The 19,073-nt window shown below is 33.9% G+C and overlaps 1 protein-coding gene across 2 annotated transcripts in view; it reads right to left on the bottom strand.

Moving 5' to 3' along the window:
- The window catches only part of LOC150092336 (F-box/WD repeat-containing protein 4-like), a 122,439-nt gene that overhangs the window by 79,134 nt on the left and 24,232 nt on the right, over window positions 1-19,073 (bottom strand). Inside the window, exon 3 of one of the 2 annotated variants that reach the window (XM_090415058.1) lies at window positions 3,959-4,141. The exons of the other annotated variant lie outside the window; for it this stretch is intronic. Within the exon in view, the coding sequence (XP_090271184.1) occupies window positions 3,959-4,141 (183 nt within the window). The remainder of the gene's footprint in view (window positions 1-3,958; window positions 4,142-19,073) is intronic. 2 annotated transcript variants of the gene reach the window in all.

The raw sequence follows: 19,073 nt of genomic DNA, 5'->3' as shown, positions 1-19,073 counted from the left end.
TAATCCTTTTCCCTAGCCTGACCTCTAGTGATAAAAATAAAATAAAATAAATAAATAAATAAAACAAAATTTAAAAAAATAAAGTTAAAAAAAAATTAAATAAAAAAATAAATACAACTACAATAAACTGCTAAAGCCCTCATGTATTAATATTCTTCTGGATTTGTACAGTTCTGATTGTTATAATATGATTTCTTTCAGTTGCTGTTGAATGTTACAAACACTTCACCAGGTTGTCTTCTTATAGTGAGATTTTTCTATGGCAAGTTTAGGTTGTTATACAGGTTGTAGATGGGTCCTCCACATTCTTGAAATGGTTAGGCCATCATTTTTGTTGAGATTTGGGTTGTGTTTGAGCATTTCACATGACTCTTTAAATTTTCTCTCAAACCAGGTTTTGGTACGGTATTTTTCCAATCAATTCTGTGGTATGTTTGGAGTGCATGGTCAGAAAGGCTGGTTTTCCCAAAATGGAGGTATTTAATGTGTCATTTGTGTTCGTCTTGTCTGATTGGGATAGTTCGCTCTGTTTCTCCTATGAATGGTATGTTACATGTACATTGTATTTTGTATACCCCTGGGTGGGCTAGGTGTGGAAGAGGATCTTTAGAAGATTTTTTTTTATTTTATTTTATTTTATTTATTTAATTTTATCTATTTTAATTTTTTTATTTATTTATTTTTTATTTATATTTTTTTTTATCAGTAGAAGTCAGGCTAGGGAAAAGGATTAATTAACTACGTAGATTTAGTTTACCGGTATACAGGGCTAGAGCATACAGTTTGCTTCCTTATACACTTGTATCCTTCCAATGATGACCTCGATACAGGGGTCGAGAAGTCAAGTTTTATTTTATTAGTAATTAATAAAATAATCTGTTCAACACGTGTGTCCCTAAATCTATAAATATGAATTTAATTCAAATGTTCTGCACAATTCGTTTACTTTTTTTGTATAACTTTAAGCTTCACAACAATCATTTGAACTTTTCACTTTTTTTTCTTGAATCTTTTATTTCTCTGCATTTAATCATAAACATAAAAATTATTTTCCTAATAACAGAAATCTAAGCATATGTGATCTTTATATCTAACTAGAGTTACAAATATAAAAGTAAAAATAATAAGAAATGGATTAAAAAAAAAAAAAATCTTAGATACAAGATCTCTGACAGCATTTCACCAGTTCAATTAGCATCCTACTAAAATTATTAATAGGATGCTAATTGCATCCTACTAATAATTTAATTATCCAAAAGGCAGAAGAAATTCATTAAATGTTTTACTGAAATTACTGACATTGAATTTAGGAAATCAAGGAAAAGCAAATAAGTCATTTTCAGGTTATGCTGCAATTAAATCATGTAGACATGAAAAAAGGTAGAAGATAAATGGATGCAGGTTGTAAACAGGAACTTTACCTAGCAATCAAAAAGCACTCCTATCTGGGCATAAAGTAAAGTTCCCTCCTTTTGTATTTCTTAAATCCAATTTTAAATTCATGAATAACTTGTTAATGCAACTCAGTGAATTCATTCATTTAAGCTGTAAGTACAGAAAGAAATGGTTTTTTCATAGAAAATCCTATGCTCTTAGAGAATAGAGAGAAAAATGTAAAAAAGCAAAGCACTGTGTAAAATTAGCTAAACAAAAGTCATGGGTAAGAACATAGTAAATAAGTATCAGGAAGGTGGCAAAATATTTTGGAGCTATTGAAAAGGCTTAGAAGTGGAGGAAAAAATATTGTAAAAGGAATCAGAGATGATAAAGGTGACATGAAAACTACTGAAGATAGAGATATTCTAGATGTCTGGGGTAATTACTTTGAAAGCCTACTAAATAAAACAAGCAGTGTCAGTACAGTGGTAGAAAACTCCAAACAGGAATACAATCGGGAAGAGTAGAAAAAATATCATAAAAAACCTGAAATGTGGAAAGGTAGCTGGAGTAGATGGAATTCGACCAGAAATGCTCAAATATGGAGGTATAAAAGTTTTACAGTGGCTGCATTGCATAATTTAGAAGGCCTGGTCACAGGGTCGAATTCTAGATGATTGGAGCAGAGCTCTCATAGTTCTCATCTATAAAAAAGGGAAATAAAACTGAATGTGAGAATTACAGAGATATTTCCCTGCTGAGTGTTCCTGGTAAGATTTATGCAAGTATACTTAAGAAATGGCTAAGAAAAATTGGGAAGGAAAGTTTGGTGAAGAACAAGCTAGATTTGGGCGAAATAGAGGTTGTCAGTATCAGATTTTCACTTTAAGACAAATAGTTGAGAAATCTTGGGAATATTACAAGGATAATAAATTGGTATTTATATAAGTTTTGTTCATCTGGAAAAGGCACGTGACAAGGTGCTAAGAGGAAAGCTCTACAAAACACTACAGTTGTATGGTGTAAATTATATCAATGATTTTACATTAATATCGATACTGATTAAAATCAGGTGTACAACAAGGGTGCACATTATCTCCACTGCTTGAAAAAAAGTCAACAAACATCCCCATGGGCAAGATGCATTGTGCCATGTAACAAGTCACGTGTTTGCAGTTTGCAGATGCCAAGCAAATGTCTTTTACAGTGCTTAATCCTGGGTAGTGATGATCCTTCCTATAATGCATAGCATTATACATGTCGGCAAGGAGATGTGTTTTGCATTATGGGATACTAAGGCAAGTGATGTGAGGTCATTAACTTCTTTATACAAGCTGCCCCAGTTCTGAAAATAGTTCAGATGCAAACTTCTTTGCTTACACTTGGATAAAGGATTAAACCAAGTATATAATATAATTTCTTGGTATCTTTAATCTCATCTCATCTTCCTTTTCCCTCTTTTACCTTGCGGTGTCGAGGGTTTATTAATCATCGGACCTCAAACGGATAAGGTGGTCAGCCCTACAAATACATGTATGTCGATGGAGCATCAAATCATCCTGTAAATTTGTTCTGCTTGTAATTTATTTCTCTGTTTTATTTATATTTTGCTTCGTTTTCTAAGAAGTTTCTTTTGTTTACTGAGGATCAGTACACATTTTACATAGGATACATAGCATCCGATCATTATTGGGATTATCCACACTTTTATGAATCCTACATTCATTACACTTTTTTGTCAGCAGCTCTTCTTATTTGATAAAACTATCAATAATAGATATCTAACATATGCTGGTAGTTTGTTGTAGATCAACCAATGCTTATAATACCAGAAATATTCATTTTTATTCAGGAATAGATAAATTTTATTATCTGTTGTTTCTGAAGACTGGAATAAAAATGATCCTATACTGTGAAAAACATTCCGACCTCAACAGACACTATACTACAGAAGCAAGAAAAACGAGTAGCTCTGTTTATCACTAAATACAATATAGAAACATTTATAGTCTCTGTACAATATCTAGCAACAGTTAGTGGAATTAGAGACAACTGGAAAGACACTTGTAATGGAAAAACACTCCCCTTCCACAGATTACTGCATGCAAGCAAGCAAAAAGATTTCCTGTAGTGCTATGTTTAGCTAACAGAACACATTTGTCCTAATATCTTCTTTCAAATTTTCAGTTCCAGAAAATACATATAACAGCTGTTTACAATGCAGTCACTGGATACAGAAAGCACACAATTTATGTTAAAGCAAAAAGATCAATATGTGAATATATATATAACTTAAAATCAGTTTGAATTACATTTGAGATATTGAATATTATCCAGCCACTTCACAAATGCTAATTTCACAAATAAAATCAAAAAAGTTGCAACTAACATGCTGTACAAGCTTTGTGAAAACATGACCGCTCAATACAGAAGCAGCATACATAAGATAAAGCTAGTTCCTGCCAGTGGTTTACACATGTGCAGACACTGCCCAGAGCAAATGTGTTATTCCTATATTTAAAATATTCTTCAAATGTCTTTAGAAATAAAATACAGGAGTCAAACATTGCAGAATATTTACCTTCCTCCACTAACTATTATCCCATTTTTGCAAACAAAGCGACATACATCATCAATGTGGCCTTTCAAATGCATAACAGGGAATTTGCTGATTCTGCCATTAGGATATCTTGCATAACACAGAATTGTGCTACCTTTGCTATACCAAAGGGAATTATTTGTGAGCTGCAGCCATGGCATATAGCTATAAGAAAAAATTTTAATCCACATTAAGTTCACAAAAACTAACATATGGCCTGGCTATTATTAAATGCAGTAATAACTTTTAAATGAAAGGGAGGTACCAAAATTATTAAGTTACTTGAAATGGTTCTGGATTATTTAAATTAATTAAATAAAGGAATTTACTTTTTTTTTTCCTAATATTAATCCCATGACAGACTGCAAAAACTAAAGTACATTAGTAGCATGAATGAGTTAGAAAAGAAACTTACTGACAATGAATCACTTAACTACGTAGTTATTTAATGAATGCAAAGAACCAATAGCTCTTATTTCATTTCAGTAAATTATGGAGACTACAACTGTGTTAGGATAATTACTTTAATTTTCTGACATTTCAACATTCATATTAAGGTTATCATCTGGAGTATACGCAGGGCCAGATTTAGACTTGCTGAGGCCCTAAGCTATATAAAACCCAGAGCCCCCCCCCCTACTGTTTTAAATTACATCAGCTGGTCTTTTTGTTTTTTTTATTGAGCCCCTGGCAGATTGCGAGGCCCTAAGCTGAAATTTACATATAAGCTAAAAAAGCCCTAGCTTTTTTAGCTTATATGTAAATCCGGCACTGAGTATATGCATGTACATATACAAAGACAAGCTATATTACAGTTCAAACAGTATGCCGAAGTGACAATGATTTGATTAACCGTTATTCTAGTGGGAAAAAAAAACTACATCAATGCCATATCCTATTTATAACATCAGAGAACAAATTCATAATAATACCTTTAATACAGCAAAATTGGTGGCCTAATCAATAATAAGGCAAATTACAGATGCCATAAGTACTAACAATAGGGCTTATGACTTAATGTCCAATCTGCCTTCCCAGCACTCCATTATTAGGTATCTGCCAGGATACTGAACAAACAAACAAACAAAGAGGGAGTGGCAATTTGGGGCTTAGCTGATCAAACTGTATTCTATATTGATTTAAATCAAGAGATAATAATTCATATTTATAAATTTGGGGATACACAAACACATGTGTTGAACAGATTATTTTATTACTTACTAATAAAATAAAACTTTACATTTCGACCCCTGTATCGAGGTCATCATCGGAAGGATACAAGTGTATAAGGAACCAAGCTACATGCTCTAGCACTGTATGAGTATACACATATTGAATGGTAAGCAACATGCTCTAGCACTGTATGAGTATACACATATTGAATGGTAAGCAACATGCTCTAGCTCATACAGAGCTAGAGCATGTAGCTTGGTTCCTTATACACTTGTATCCTTCCGATGATGACCTCGATACAGGGGTCGAGAAGTCAAGTTTTATTTTATTAGTAATTAATAAAATGATCTGTTCAGCACGTGTGTCCCTAAATCAATAAATATGAATTTAATTCAAATGTTCTGCACAATTCGTTTACTTTTTCTGTATAACTGAGAAGTCAAGTTTTATTTTATTAGCAATTAATAAAATAATCTGTTCAACACATGTGTTTGTGTGTCCCTAAATTTATAAATATGAATGCTAATCACCGTGTAACCCTAACAGAAAGAGATAATGATGGCACACAATAAAGATGAAATGTCATGCTGGCTGAGGTACTGCCCAGCTAAAAAGAGAATTTGCTGTTTTCATCAGGGAACCAGACAGTGAATCGGTTCACTGTGGTCAAGAAGTACCAGGTTAATATAAATAGTGTTATGGAAACAAAGAAGACAAAAACAGGTTAGATGCTGCTAAATAACAAATCCAAAATGCTATATTCAAAGCAATAATGATCAAGGAAAGGAAGGAATAGTATAGTTTCAATACTGAAAGATAATATTCTTGAATGGTAAGCAACATGGTAAGACATGGGCAAACATCAAAATGGAGAATTCAACAATGAGATGTATTTATGCCTATGGCCCAAAAGAAGGTTCTGCTAATGAAGAAGTAGAGGAATTTGTCATCAGAGAACACAAGTGACAAAGAAAAAAGTTGGTCCTTGAAAATAGAATACTAGGCATACCAACATTTTTAGGAGGAAATTTCTAGAAAAGGGAAAAGCTAAAAATAATGGTAAAATGCTAAAAATAAATATCAAGGTGGCAAAATGTTGTAGAAGCTGTTGAAAAGCTAAGAAAGAGGATATAGTACTGCAAAAGGAATCAGATAAAAAAAATATACACAAAATACAAAATAAAAAAGTGACAAAACCTGAAGATAAGGATATTCTAGACATCTGAAATAATTAGTATGAAATACTACTAAATGAAACAACTGTTCTGTCACTTATTGTTACATTTAGTGGAAATGCAGCTTGAGTGGATGACATCTATACAGAAATGCTCAAATATTGAGGATTACAGAGGAATTTTGATACTGAGTATTCCAGGTAAGTAAGCTTTATTATGCAGGTACATTTCTCATATTTATGAGAACATGCTAAAAAAAAATTGTGCATGAAACTTGGATAAGAACAAGCTATGTTCAGGCCAAAGAAGGGTTATCAGGATCAGAGTTTTCCTTTAAGGTGAACAGGTGAGATACCAAGAAGATATAACAGGAATATGCACATTTAAGTTTTGTAGATCAAGAAAAAGCATATGACAAGGTACAAGAAAAAAAAACTGTTCAAAACATTAGAGCTATATATAAATACGACATTATGCAGAGCAGTACACAGTCTATATTTAAATTATAAGCCAGCAGTCAGAAATAAAAAATTAACAGAAAGATGATTTGAAAAATCAGGTGTGAAAAAATAGTGCATACTGTCCCTGCAGTTATTCATCAGCTATATGGATCACATTATGAAGGAATGTGACATTAATTTTGATATCACTCATCTAATCGACAAGCTTAGGTGTTGGACATTATTCATAACTTATTTTAACAATATTACAACACCAAACAAATGAAAATATAAAAAAGATATTTATTAACTAGCTTATATTTTGCTGGATTTCAAACCAGCATCTTCAGAGCAAACAACATGTTACAGTTTCACACGACAATGAGTAAGAGAAATAATTCAAATTGTAATGGACATAAGATCTTTATTCCTAAATTGATGTTCTCTAATGTGGTAAAAAAGAAAAAATATTACAGTGTGTAAGAGTTGATCTTAGGACAAGTCTCCCAAATTTTTGGCAAATTAATGCAGCCACACTTGTTAAGGATAGGACAATGCTTCATAGCCACTGATGACTCTAAAAATAGTCTTTCTGACCTGTAACAACGTCTGTATAGCACAGGATATGCAAGAGGATGGAGTTTGTCCTTAGGAGGGCAGATCAAAGTAGCTAATTTTAGATTTCGTTTGAATGTGGTGTAAAGGTTATGTTTGAATAGTACTTTGTATCCTGGATATATATGAAATAGGTATAATGGTGTTTTGTTCATGTTTTTTTTTTTTTGGGGGGGGGGGGGAGTTGGAGGGTCATGTATTATTTATCTATTCTGTAGAATCTGTTGCCATTGGCAAAGATAGTTGGGTTCTGTGGAAAGAGCTGCATCATTAGAACAAATAGCCTTAGCTCCGTGTATAAGTGTTTTCAGAATTCCATACTGTTGGGCTAGATAATGATGTGATTGTTTATGTAGATATCTTCCTGTGTGTATTGGCTTTTTTTTCTATAAATCAAAAAAAAAAAAAAAAAAATAGCAAACCATCCAAAAGATGAGTGACTAATGTGTCAAGAAAAGGCAAAGATTATTTTTCTACTGTGGAGTGAATTTTGGGGTGTTGGCTGTTAAGGTAAGTTACAAACTTACCTTAACAGCCAACATTTAACTTATACGAGGATGGTAAAGAAGTAATCTATGAAAAGGGTTAACTTCTCTAATTCTCACTTATTAATTCCTTTTCAATGCAGAGAAATTTATTTGTTCACGCTGCGCCACTCTGCATTTAGATAGTTGCACGCATAACATAAGGGGCATAACAATCAGGAAATAACAACTATAATGTCACTTTTTACCTAATACAGGTTTTCTAAATCAATAATTTATCTCAACTTCTAAACATACAGCAATTGTGGCCCTCTATCCAATACTTCTATATAAGTTTTCGGTTTCCCGCTTAGATTCTATTTTAGCAAGTGGAAAAATGAGAACAAAACAGGCAAGCACGTAATTACAATCTAACTAAGACATTTATTAATTAAATGTCTTAGTTAGAAATTATTTAAAAATTTAAAAATTAAAATATATTATCAATATATTTTACGTATACTAAGACAAGAAATTACAAACTTGAATAAAACATGAATTAAGATTTCTCAATTGATTTCAATGGATACATAGCTACTTAAATTATCAAACACATTTTTAAGTATCTAAAAAAACATAAGATCATGCTCTGCTCACGACTTTTCTATTAATGAATAATCATTGGCAATAAAAATTGGAACCCTATATTAAATAGCTGTTGCCTTACTTAACTATCAATTCAATATGCAGCACATTATACAATCTAACATTTAGAGTTCCTAAGGTTCCTCAAATCTTGACACATAACTCTACATAAATCATCTAAATCAGAACATATTCCTCAGGCACTAACATTAACTCCTACATACACGTTCTCTGTGAACTATCATTAATATCTTTTACGTCTACTGAGGAACAAATGTTAATTCTTATACACACGCTCTTTATGAACTATTATCAATATATTTTACGTCTACTGAGGAACCATTGTTAAATCTACTAAAACCATTCTCTTGGAACTATAGTTATATTCTTACATGTCCACTATGAACGAATTCAATACTGCACACGTTCTCTGTGAACTATTATCAATATCTTTTACGTCTACTGAGGAACAATTGTTAATTCTTATACATATGGTCTCCAGGAACTATTGTTATATTCTTACATGTCCTCTATGAACAAAATTCAATACTACACACATTCTCTTGGAACAAACATCCTAATCTAAATTGAACACGTTCCTTAGGAACAATTTCTGAATCACTACAAGTTCATTTAAGAATATTCTCACGTATAATACATGTCCCCTTTCACATGCTCATAAGATAGAGAATTGGAAATCTTACTGGAACAATAGACACTTTTCTCGACGTTACATGCTTTGGATGGCACCTATCTTTCTTCCTAGGACTTCTACCTGGAAATATTTCAGTCAGCTCTGTCTGCATAAGAAGGCTTGTCTTCTACAGCATAATGGAAGGATTACTAAGTTTTCTAGTCATTGTAGTACAGCATGGCCTTGTATTGCCACATCTTGTCTGACTGGCTCTGGAACAGATATATCTGGCAAAATTAATGACCATGATGCTGGATACCTCCGAAGCTTCTGCTGTGCTTCCATGACTACGGAATCCTTGATGATCTGGGGCACGAATCACGAGTCACAGAACAAGAGAGAAGAGAGCAATGTCGGCTCTGCAATTCCGTTTTGTATCTCGTGCTCTAATTTCCCATTGGTTCCTTTCTTCTTCAACAGCGCATGTCTCCCTAACCTCTGGCGCCAAAATTTTGCACTGCCGTACGTCTCCATAAGCATCGTTCGGTTATCAGCGCCAAATAGGACTCTGGTAAAAATTTAGATTGTTACATGTATGACTAACTTACAAGCTTACATATCCCGCCCTAGGCAATAATAGGATTAAGTTCCAAGGTCTCCGTATATAGTTTACAGGGTGTGTATACGTATTACCAGGAATTTGCAAGAATAGCACAATTTATAACTAGAAATACTTACACTTATTTTACAATTTTGTGACACACAACAGTAAGGAATAATTCACATTAATTCGGAATAACAAAATTGGCTTTAGGAATGGGAGATCTTGTTAAATTCTGAATGAGATAATATTGTCTTATAAATGTTCTCATTCAGAACTTAACAGCATATTCTGGAGTGTATGAAGTTCCCTGAGATTTAGCCTACTATGGACAGACAGGAAGATCTGTTAACATCCTTCTTGGAGAACATAAGAAATACATGTGCTACCATTATTATGACAAGACTGGACTGGCAGACCATGCTTTGGACACCCCCTTCACATAGAATTAGATGGAAGAAAGCCAATGTACTATAGAGAAGTTTTACTGGTCAGAAAGACTATTTTTAGAATCATCAATAGCTATGAATCATTCTCCTATCCTTAACAAATACGGCTACATTAAATTACCAAAAATATGGGAGAATGTTATCCTGAAATTAACTCTTACACAACTGTAATATTTCTTCTTTTTTACCACATTAGAGGGCACTAATTTAGGACTAAAGAACTTTTGTCCATTATGATTTGAATTGTTTACATGTTTGTTTGAGTTTACACATAACAATAAGTAAGTGAGCTGTAACACGTTGTTTGCTCTGAAGATGCTGGTTTGAAATCCAAAGAATTTAAATCAGTTAATAAACATCTTTTTTGTAATTTATTTTGGTGGTGTAATACTACTAAAATAAGTTCTGATATCATGCAGATGTTAATCTCGACTATTTGCTTCAAGAAAATGATGTTACACTCAGAAATAAATCTAGTAAGATTCCTGAGCTAAGCTGAGTAATTGCTGGCATAAATTTGGCATGAAAGTCAGCAATGAAAAGACAATACCTATGAAAATAGCAGGAACACAAAAACATCAGCGTCGTGCTGAATGAAGAACAACTAAAATATTTTAGCTAGTTAGGTATGATTTTTAGCAAAATGGCAAATTAAATATGGAAACAGACAACAGAATAAAAATGGGGAGTCAAATGAATAAATGTATATGAAAGAAGGGAGAAATTAGTCAAAACACTAAACCTGCTGTATACAAGACAATTTCCAACCAATTCTAATTTATGGATCTGAAAATTATGAGAAAAATTAGAGTAGTGAACAAATGGCAAACTCACATTAAAAATGAAGATAATAAGATGAAATTTAGTAAAACAAGTGTTTTGATTAGAATGGTGCATGAGAGCGCGTGTGCACGCGCGCACACAAAAAATTAGAGGAGGACCAATATCTAGATGGACTGATGAATTTAGAAGTGCTTTAGAAGACAGATAAATAAATTCTAAAAATATTGGAATCCTGATAGATAAGTCTAATTTCGAGGAAAATTGTCCGTAGGAAGTTAATTTAATAATGTAAACTTTTCGTGCTATACTATTATTCTTCTTGAAACTAAATTAAGTAATTAAATTGCAAATTTATTTATGCTCTAAAATCGTCAGACACTATAAAACTATAATGAAACATTTCAACTTTAAATTAGAAAATGAGTTCTAAATTAAATCAAATGAATTTTAAAAAATTTTTATGAATGACTAAGTTCAATGATCACTATCATTTTTTATTTATTTTATCACAATGTTAAGTTCACAGACAAGTCAGTATCAACAACCCTTCTGGCTGAAAAGATGGGTCTGAATACTGTCTGATGTTTTTCAATCGAGTTTCTCCTATTAGAAACTCCCCACAAGACAGGCAAACCAACCAGATAAGACACTTATCTGGTTGGTTTGCCTGTTCTATTCTGACAGCTCTGTTTTGAAAACACATTCAGTACAGTGTAGGCCTAATGCAAGCATAAATAAATGACAGATTCACAATGTCGCTTATAAATACTTAGTGCCATGTTTAATGATTATAGTGATTTTCCAAGAAATGTGAAACATATATAGAAATCTGAACATTTTAATCTAATAAAATTCAAAAATTTCAAATTGTTTTTATTCCTTGTTCTCCTGACTACATAAATTTGTATATACTTTAAATCTTGTTGCATAGGCAAATTGCTCACTGAAGTACACTGTTCTCTCGATATTATGCAACTTCAAATAACCAAACCCACCCTAAGTTAACTATACATTGTTATTTGCACTCTCAATTAACCAACCTGCATAATGATATTTCCAATGAAAATGAATAGGAGATTACTGTACACTGTTTTATTTTTATTTATTTATTTTTTTATTGGCTTCTGCTCACGAAAGGTTTATTTGTAACCTATAGTACATTCATACTCTGGGCAGGATAAGGATTTTTGTTTTCTATTTTTATTGATTTTATATATATATATATATATATATATATTTTTTTTGTATTTTCTTTACACAGTCCAGAAACCCTCCTCTACATTGGGATTTGAACCTTCAGCCTGCAGGTTGTCTGCACGGTTAACCTAGTGGCTGTGCGCTTTGCAACCATATGCCTGGGGAAGGAGTATCCCAGGTTCGATTCCCGTCGGTAACGTGAGGAGCTGAAGGATCTTCCTCGGCCATAGCCAAGTTAGCCAGTCTTGGGCGTGGACAGTAGGGTTTTTTCCCCCAGTTTATTCTGGAGTTTTTCATCCCACAAAGCAGGCAAACCGGCCTTGAGAACTCAACACTACAGACATAGGATACACCAGGGCATAGGGCTGACCACCTTATCCTGTGACCAGTTTGAGGTCTGATGATTAATAAACCCTCAACACCGCAAGGTAAAAGAGGGAAAGGAAAATGAGATGAGCCTGCTGGCTGAAGAGTGGATGTACTACCACTCAGCCAACCAGGCTGGCAGTGCATTATAAGATTTGATATTTTTTTGGGGGGGGGAGAAGCAATCATTCTTAAAATTAAATATTCTACAGACTCATATTTTGTTTTTCATCAAAGCAGTAAAACACATCTACCAAACTGAAACTCAAAATACTAACAGCTAAATACAGAGGATAATGGAGAGAAAATTAGATAATTAACATTTTTGGTAGTTTGCCATTAATACAAAGTTCCCTAAATATTCGCAGGAATGTGTTCCAAGACTTACAGAGAATAGCAAAAATGCGTGAACAATTGATGTCCCCTCCCTGATTACTCCCTTCTCAGAAAAACTTTTTTTTTTTTAAAAAGAAAATATACACCTAACTGTCAATGTTCAATGGCTCATTTCTTCCACATTTTTTAAGGGATATTTTCCTTCTTGTAAATGCTAATAAAACAAAAATAAGAAATATCGATAAAATGATTTATCATTTAAATCAAAACTAAAAAAAAAAAAAAAAAAATTTTATCCTACGTACATGAATATGCAAACATGACAATCTTATTAGTCAACATAAAGAAAAAACATTAATTTTTTATATGAAAAAACAGTGTTACAGGCTACTACTTCTTTCTTTCTTTTTTTTTTTTTTTTTTGGCTTCATTTCGTTGTACAGCACAGTGCAATGCAAATGCCTGTTCTAATTCTTGAGCAATTTTCATATTCCTGTCCATTAAAGAATCTAATTTACGAATTTTGTGCTTGAAATTTCTGAAGTCTTTTAAATAGATCTGCAAAAGACTCTAGCATCTGTTAGTTCACCTTCCACCCATTCAATGGTCACTCAGATCCACGGTGATGTGCCACACCAGTCCTTGCCATGTGGTCCTGTCTGGAGGTTTCAGCTCTCTGAAGATCAATCACTTCAGACACACCATGCATCCATCTCAATGATGGTCTACCCCTTTCTCTTTATCAAAGAACTTTACCTTCTATAACTGTTCTGAGAAGTCCTCCTTCCATTTTTTCAGTATGTCCCAAGTATTTCAACTTTCTTCTGTCAATATCCTTAAGGAAAAGTCCTACTGATCTTTTCTAGAACCCATTCATTTGTCAGTCTTTCAGTATATGATATCCTCAGCAGCCTTCTGTAACACCACATCTAAAAAGCAGCTATCCTTTTCCTATCAGACTTCTTTAGGTTCCAAGTCTTACATCCATACTAGCTGTTGGAAAAAGAGCTGCATCCAGAAATTGTTCCCAAGGAATGATCAATCCTTCCCAATTTTAGATACGTCTCTGACTGTTGTTTTAGCCATTCCTAATCTTCTTCTGCCATCTTCTGAACAGCAATTCTTCACATCAATAATGGATCCCAGGTACCGGAACTTGTTGATTTCCTCAACTCTTTCTCCATTAAGGTACACTTGTTTCTCAGGAGCTTCCCCGTCTATATTTCCTTTGAGAACAATAATCTTCAGTGGCGGCTTGTGGCTTGAAATCGTGGGGGGGGGGGGGGGTGCTGAAACTTTCGAAATATACATACACACTGTACAGTGTGTGTGTTTCATAAAATATCAAAATTATGGTAAAAATTAAAAAAATAAAATAAACATGAAAAAATATTGTTTATCTACTCTATAATATAAAATGATAAGGCTTTTTTGTAACATTTTTGTGTCACGTTTTTTGTCAAGTTATTTGAAACGTTTTGAAACTCAGGGCTACCCTGTGTCGAGTCATCAGAATTCAAGAACAGGCCAACCAGTCCGGAACTCAGGAGGTTGGGCGTTGTATGCTGGGGGGGGGGGGGGGGGGGACAACACCCCTTCAAGTCTTCTGAATTCAAAGGGAACTGGCCTACCAGTCCTGAACTCGGAGGAGGGGGGGGGGGAGAGGAACCCCGTTTCGAGTCTTCAGAATTCAAGGAGAACCAGCCTACCAGTCTGGAACTCGGGGGGGGGGGGGGATGTATGCGCCAGGGGGAAGGAACCTCCCCTTTTGAGTCTTCAGAATTCAAGGAGAACCGACCTACCAGTCCGTAACTTGGGGATGGGGTTGGGCGGTGCAGTCGTCGGGGGGGGGCATCTCCCCCTAGTTACCGATAAAATTATACAGTTTGGTATAATTCAAAATTACTTAAAAATAAAATATATTCTTCTTGTTTTGTTTCGTGAAAAAATATTGTTTATTATAGATAAAATTATACAGTTTAGTATAATTCAAAATTACTTAAAAATTCTGAGGTCATAATTGTCAATAACCCTGATAATGTTCTAAAATAAAAACTATAACAAATGTTATGTCTTTAATTGTAATGTCCAAATACTTAAAGAGAGAGAGTAAACATGATAAGCACTACGAACACTCTACTACTGGCGCAAACTGCATATAAACAACACTGGAACTGTGCAACGGACAGTGCCGCATTACACTAATAGTTCACATCTTACTATGACATGCATATGCTTGCATGAGTAGCAATATGACACTGTGGTAAACACGGTGCTGCTAGCGTCCTTTGCCCTCCTAAGTGCTACAAGATGGATTTTTATTATATTTTATACAAAATAAGAGAATTGTATAGGATTTTCGATGATAAAATTAAATATTACAAGCAAATATAAATAAATTAATAAATATATTTATATAGAGAGAAAAATTTGGGGTGCTGCAGTTCTGCAGTGCCTATGCACGAGCCGCCCCTGATAATCTTTATCTCTAGGACTAAGATGAAGCATCTTGTTAAATTTGTCAAGAATTTTATCCAAGTTCTTCCTTGTCATTACAGAGGAGTATCATCAGCATACCTCAGATTACTGATCAATCTACAGCCAATCCTAATTCCTGTCTTCAGCTCATCCAATACTTCATGCATGATGTCCTAGCATAGATACTAAACAAATGAGGAGAAAGTAGACATTCTTGCCTAACTCCCTTTCCAACTTGAAGCCAATCAATTAATCCAACACCTGATCTCACCATGGCTTCTTGTTCCCTGTAGAAGTTAGCTATCAGCCTGATAATGTGTAATTAGGAAAACCCATTATTTCCCACAGTTTCACATGCTAAACACAGTCAAAAGCTTCAGAGTAGTCTATGAAACATTACCATAGGGAGTCTAAATTCTTTATACTTTTCTATGATCTGTCTAAAGCAAAGGATCTGATTTCTGGTACCCTTACATTTCCCAAAACTTGTTTGTTTCTCATGCATCTCTGCCTCAATCCTATTAAAATGATCTTTAATAAAATCTTGCTTGCATGAGATATTAAACTAACAGTTCTATAGTTCTTGCAATTCTTCATATCTCTCTTCTTATGCAGTGGTATGAAAACCAACTTCTTCAGTCTCTAGGCCATGATCCTGTCTCCCAGATCCTTGTGATCAATCTATGAAATACTCTTATCCCTACAGCTGCTGCAGCCTTGATTAACTTTGCTGGGATTCCATTTGCACCTAGGGTCTTATTGCTATTAAGCTGTTTAACTGCTCTTTCAACCTCATACCTAAATGGAGGAGGTTCCAAATTGAAATTTTCCTGGTGAGAGGGCTCCTTCAAATTTTCTTTGGAGGAGCCCTCTCACCAGGAAATGTGGTTCACATTTGTCACCGTAATATTAATTATAACTTCAGTAATTATATATAACTTCATTATATAGCATTCATTGGTTTACTGCTAAGCAAGTACTCATATATTCTGGTATTCTGGTTGAAAACTCGCATGTTTGATATTACTTTTTTTTTTAAATCAGAAAGCAAAAGTTATAAATTACAGGAATGAACCAATTTCATCAATGAGTCAGGCATCCTCAAGTATGCAAAAAAACTATATACAAAAAACACAGCATTATATTATATGAAAAGTAAACACCACTACTGCAATGGATGATGCAACAAGTATGATAAGATATCTAAGCAATATATCAGCTAGTTTAGACATAGTTTCATTGTTTACAAACATCTCTCAAGGATATCTATTGATCCAAAGATAAATAGATATCCTTGAGACCTATTTCCTCTTGTCATTACACATATCTTCCATCATTGCTCTTCAATCTTCATTCTTTACTTGGAAAGGGAGATTTTGCTACCAAAAATTTACATTACCTGCATCACCAACTTCTATATCGAAAAGTTTGAGGAAGAAGCAAGCTACTTAGCAGACAATCCTAAAGCTAAATGTCTGGTGGAGATATGTTGATGATACTTGTATTATAAGGAAGTGCATCTAGAAAAGCTTAAAGATTTTGTATAATTTTCTTGAATAATTGCCATCCAAAAATCAAATTCACATTAAAAATAAAAAAAAGGATGGTAAATTACCATTCCTAGATATCCTTGTAAAAAATAAAATAAAATAAAACTGAAGAATTAACAATAGAGGTTTACAGAAAACAAACCCATATGGGTAGGTGTTTAAGCTTTTTCCATTATCATCATCGAATAAATTCTTGACATGTATTCTCGGGGGGGGGGGGGGGGGGGCATACAAGATATTCTAGTAATACATGAAAAAGTTACATCATTACTTACTATCAGCAATTTTCCTCTAAATTAATTATATCAATCCACCTAGATCTTTTTCTTGCCATCCTAACAAAGGATACTTGTTTTGCTAACCTTCCCTCTCCCATTATGTTTAAATGACCATAACCTTGAGATTTGCTCTGCTAACACATTCCTGAATGCTAACAATGTAAAATTCTTTCCTAATAACCTCATTTTTAATGTGATACTGCCACTGATGCTAGCTGTCCACTTCCCTAATCATTCTCGGAACTCTCTTATCTGTAGTTTCCAATCATTGATCAAGTGTTTTGTTTTTAACCCAGCTTTCAGATTCATAAATAAACCAGTGGAAAGATATCCTTTATAGATATTCAAGGAAAGACATCCTTTCTTGTAAGGAAAGGATATCTTTTCAGCACTTTCAACAAAAATTAGGTATTATCAGTGCTTTAAAAAATATACTTCGGAATGATGTACTTAAAATAGGACAAATATACTTCAATATACTCAAGAATGATGAAATTAAAAGAGAAGAACTTCAAATCCTATTTCATCAGTTCTCCCAAAATTCCTACTCAAAGAAGCAGCTACTAACATCCTGAGTTAACCTGGAAATTAATTACAAAGACATGATCTCCTTCCATATGTTGGTAACACATCAAGAAAAATAGATCAATTATTAAAATCTGTCAATGTCAAAATGGCCTTCAGATCAGTTAACACCTTACAAAGTTTCCTACATCCCCCTAAAAATAATCCGTTATACAAACAACCTGGGGTACACTAGATTTCCTGTTCTTGGGGAAAGGTGTACATGGGTCAAACTGGGAGAAGCTTCAAAATCTGTAAAAAAGAACATGTAGACAATGTTGAGAAAAAGGAGAGAAGAAAAAAGCAGATCCATAGAACACATCCTTGCAGAACATCACATGTACTCTGAGACACAACAAATTAGCAAGCTTCCTCCATACCTTACTTAGAAGAGAATACTTTCATCAGATTGTTCAAAGAGTCTTCCAAGGTCATTCACTCCCATGGCACGCTAAATAGAAATCAAGGATTTATACTTTATGACATCTGGAAGTCATTAATTAGTGTATGTAACAATCATGACCTCACTTATACCAGCAATAACACACAGAGTTTGCACAACAATATGCAGACTGCGCATGATTTATCTAATGATAAGCAAGATTAAATTTTTAATTCAGTACTTTGCAATTTATAGATATAACAGTTGATGTTTAAATTTTTTTTTGCATGTGTTAAATATCTTTCTTCCTGAAGATGCCGTCAGCCATAAAGGCAGCAAAACATAAATGACGAAACATGGTGATATGATTATGTACACCTTTGTACATAAATGATATAGAAAATTATTTGAAGGGAAATATTCAGTTGTCTGCTGATGCAAAATTAAGTATGGTAATGATAATCACAGTAATGTAGTACAAAGCTTGAAGGATAATTTAAACAGGCTGACAGTATGGTTAGAAGATAACGGATATCAGTTTAATGAGCAATAGTATAAAGATTACAAGCTGTGCACCACAATGAGGGAAATGTACTCCAGGAAACCAGTGAAGCTGTGAATTTGGGAGTGGTAGTGGATGTTCAGAGGGTTACTTTGTCACCGAAGAACATACCAACAAGCAGAAATAAGAAAGTGGCCTTCATAGGTCTACATCTGGATAACTATGCTCAGGTCTCGTCACCTGGATTTCTTGGGAATGAGGATGCAGTGGAGAGGATTCAGAGGCGAGTGACCAAGGCTGTGAATGGTCTGTGGAATGCTCCCTGTGAAGATAGATTAAGGGTTTGTGGCTTGCATAAATAGGATGATAGATGAAAAAGATGGTATATGATAGGAATTGTTTAAGTTACTGAAAGTGTTGTATAGAACTGATGCAGAGGAAATGTTTCAGAACTTTGCTAGAGGG

The sequence above is a fragment of the Typopeltis vanoorti genome, chromosome 26 (assembly GCF_054136105.1).
Source record: "Typopeltis vanoorti isolate ZY-2024b chromosome 26, IOZ_Tvanoo_1.0, whole genome shotgun sequence".
NCBI lineage: Eukaryota > Metazoa > Arthropoda > Arachnida > Uropygi > Thelyphonidae > Typopeltis > Typopeltis vanoorti.
This window is presented reverse-complemented; position numbering and strand designations above follow the sequence as displayed.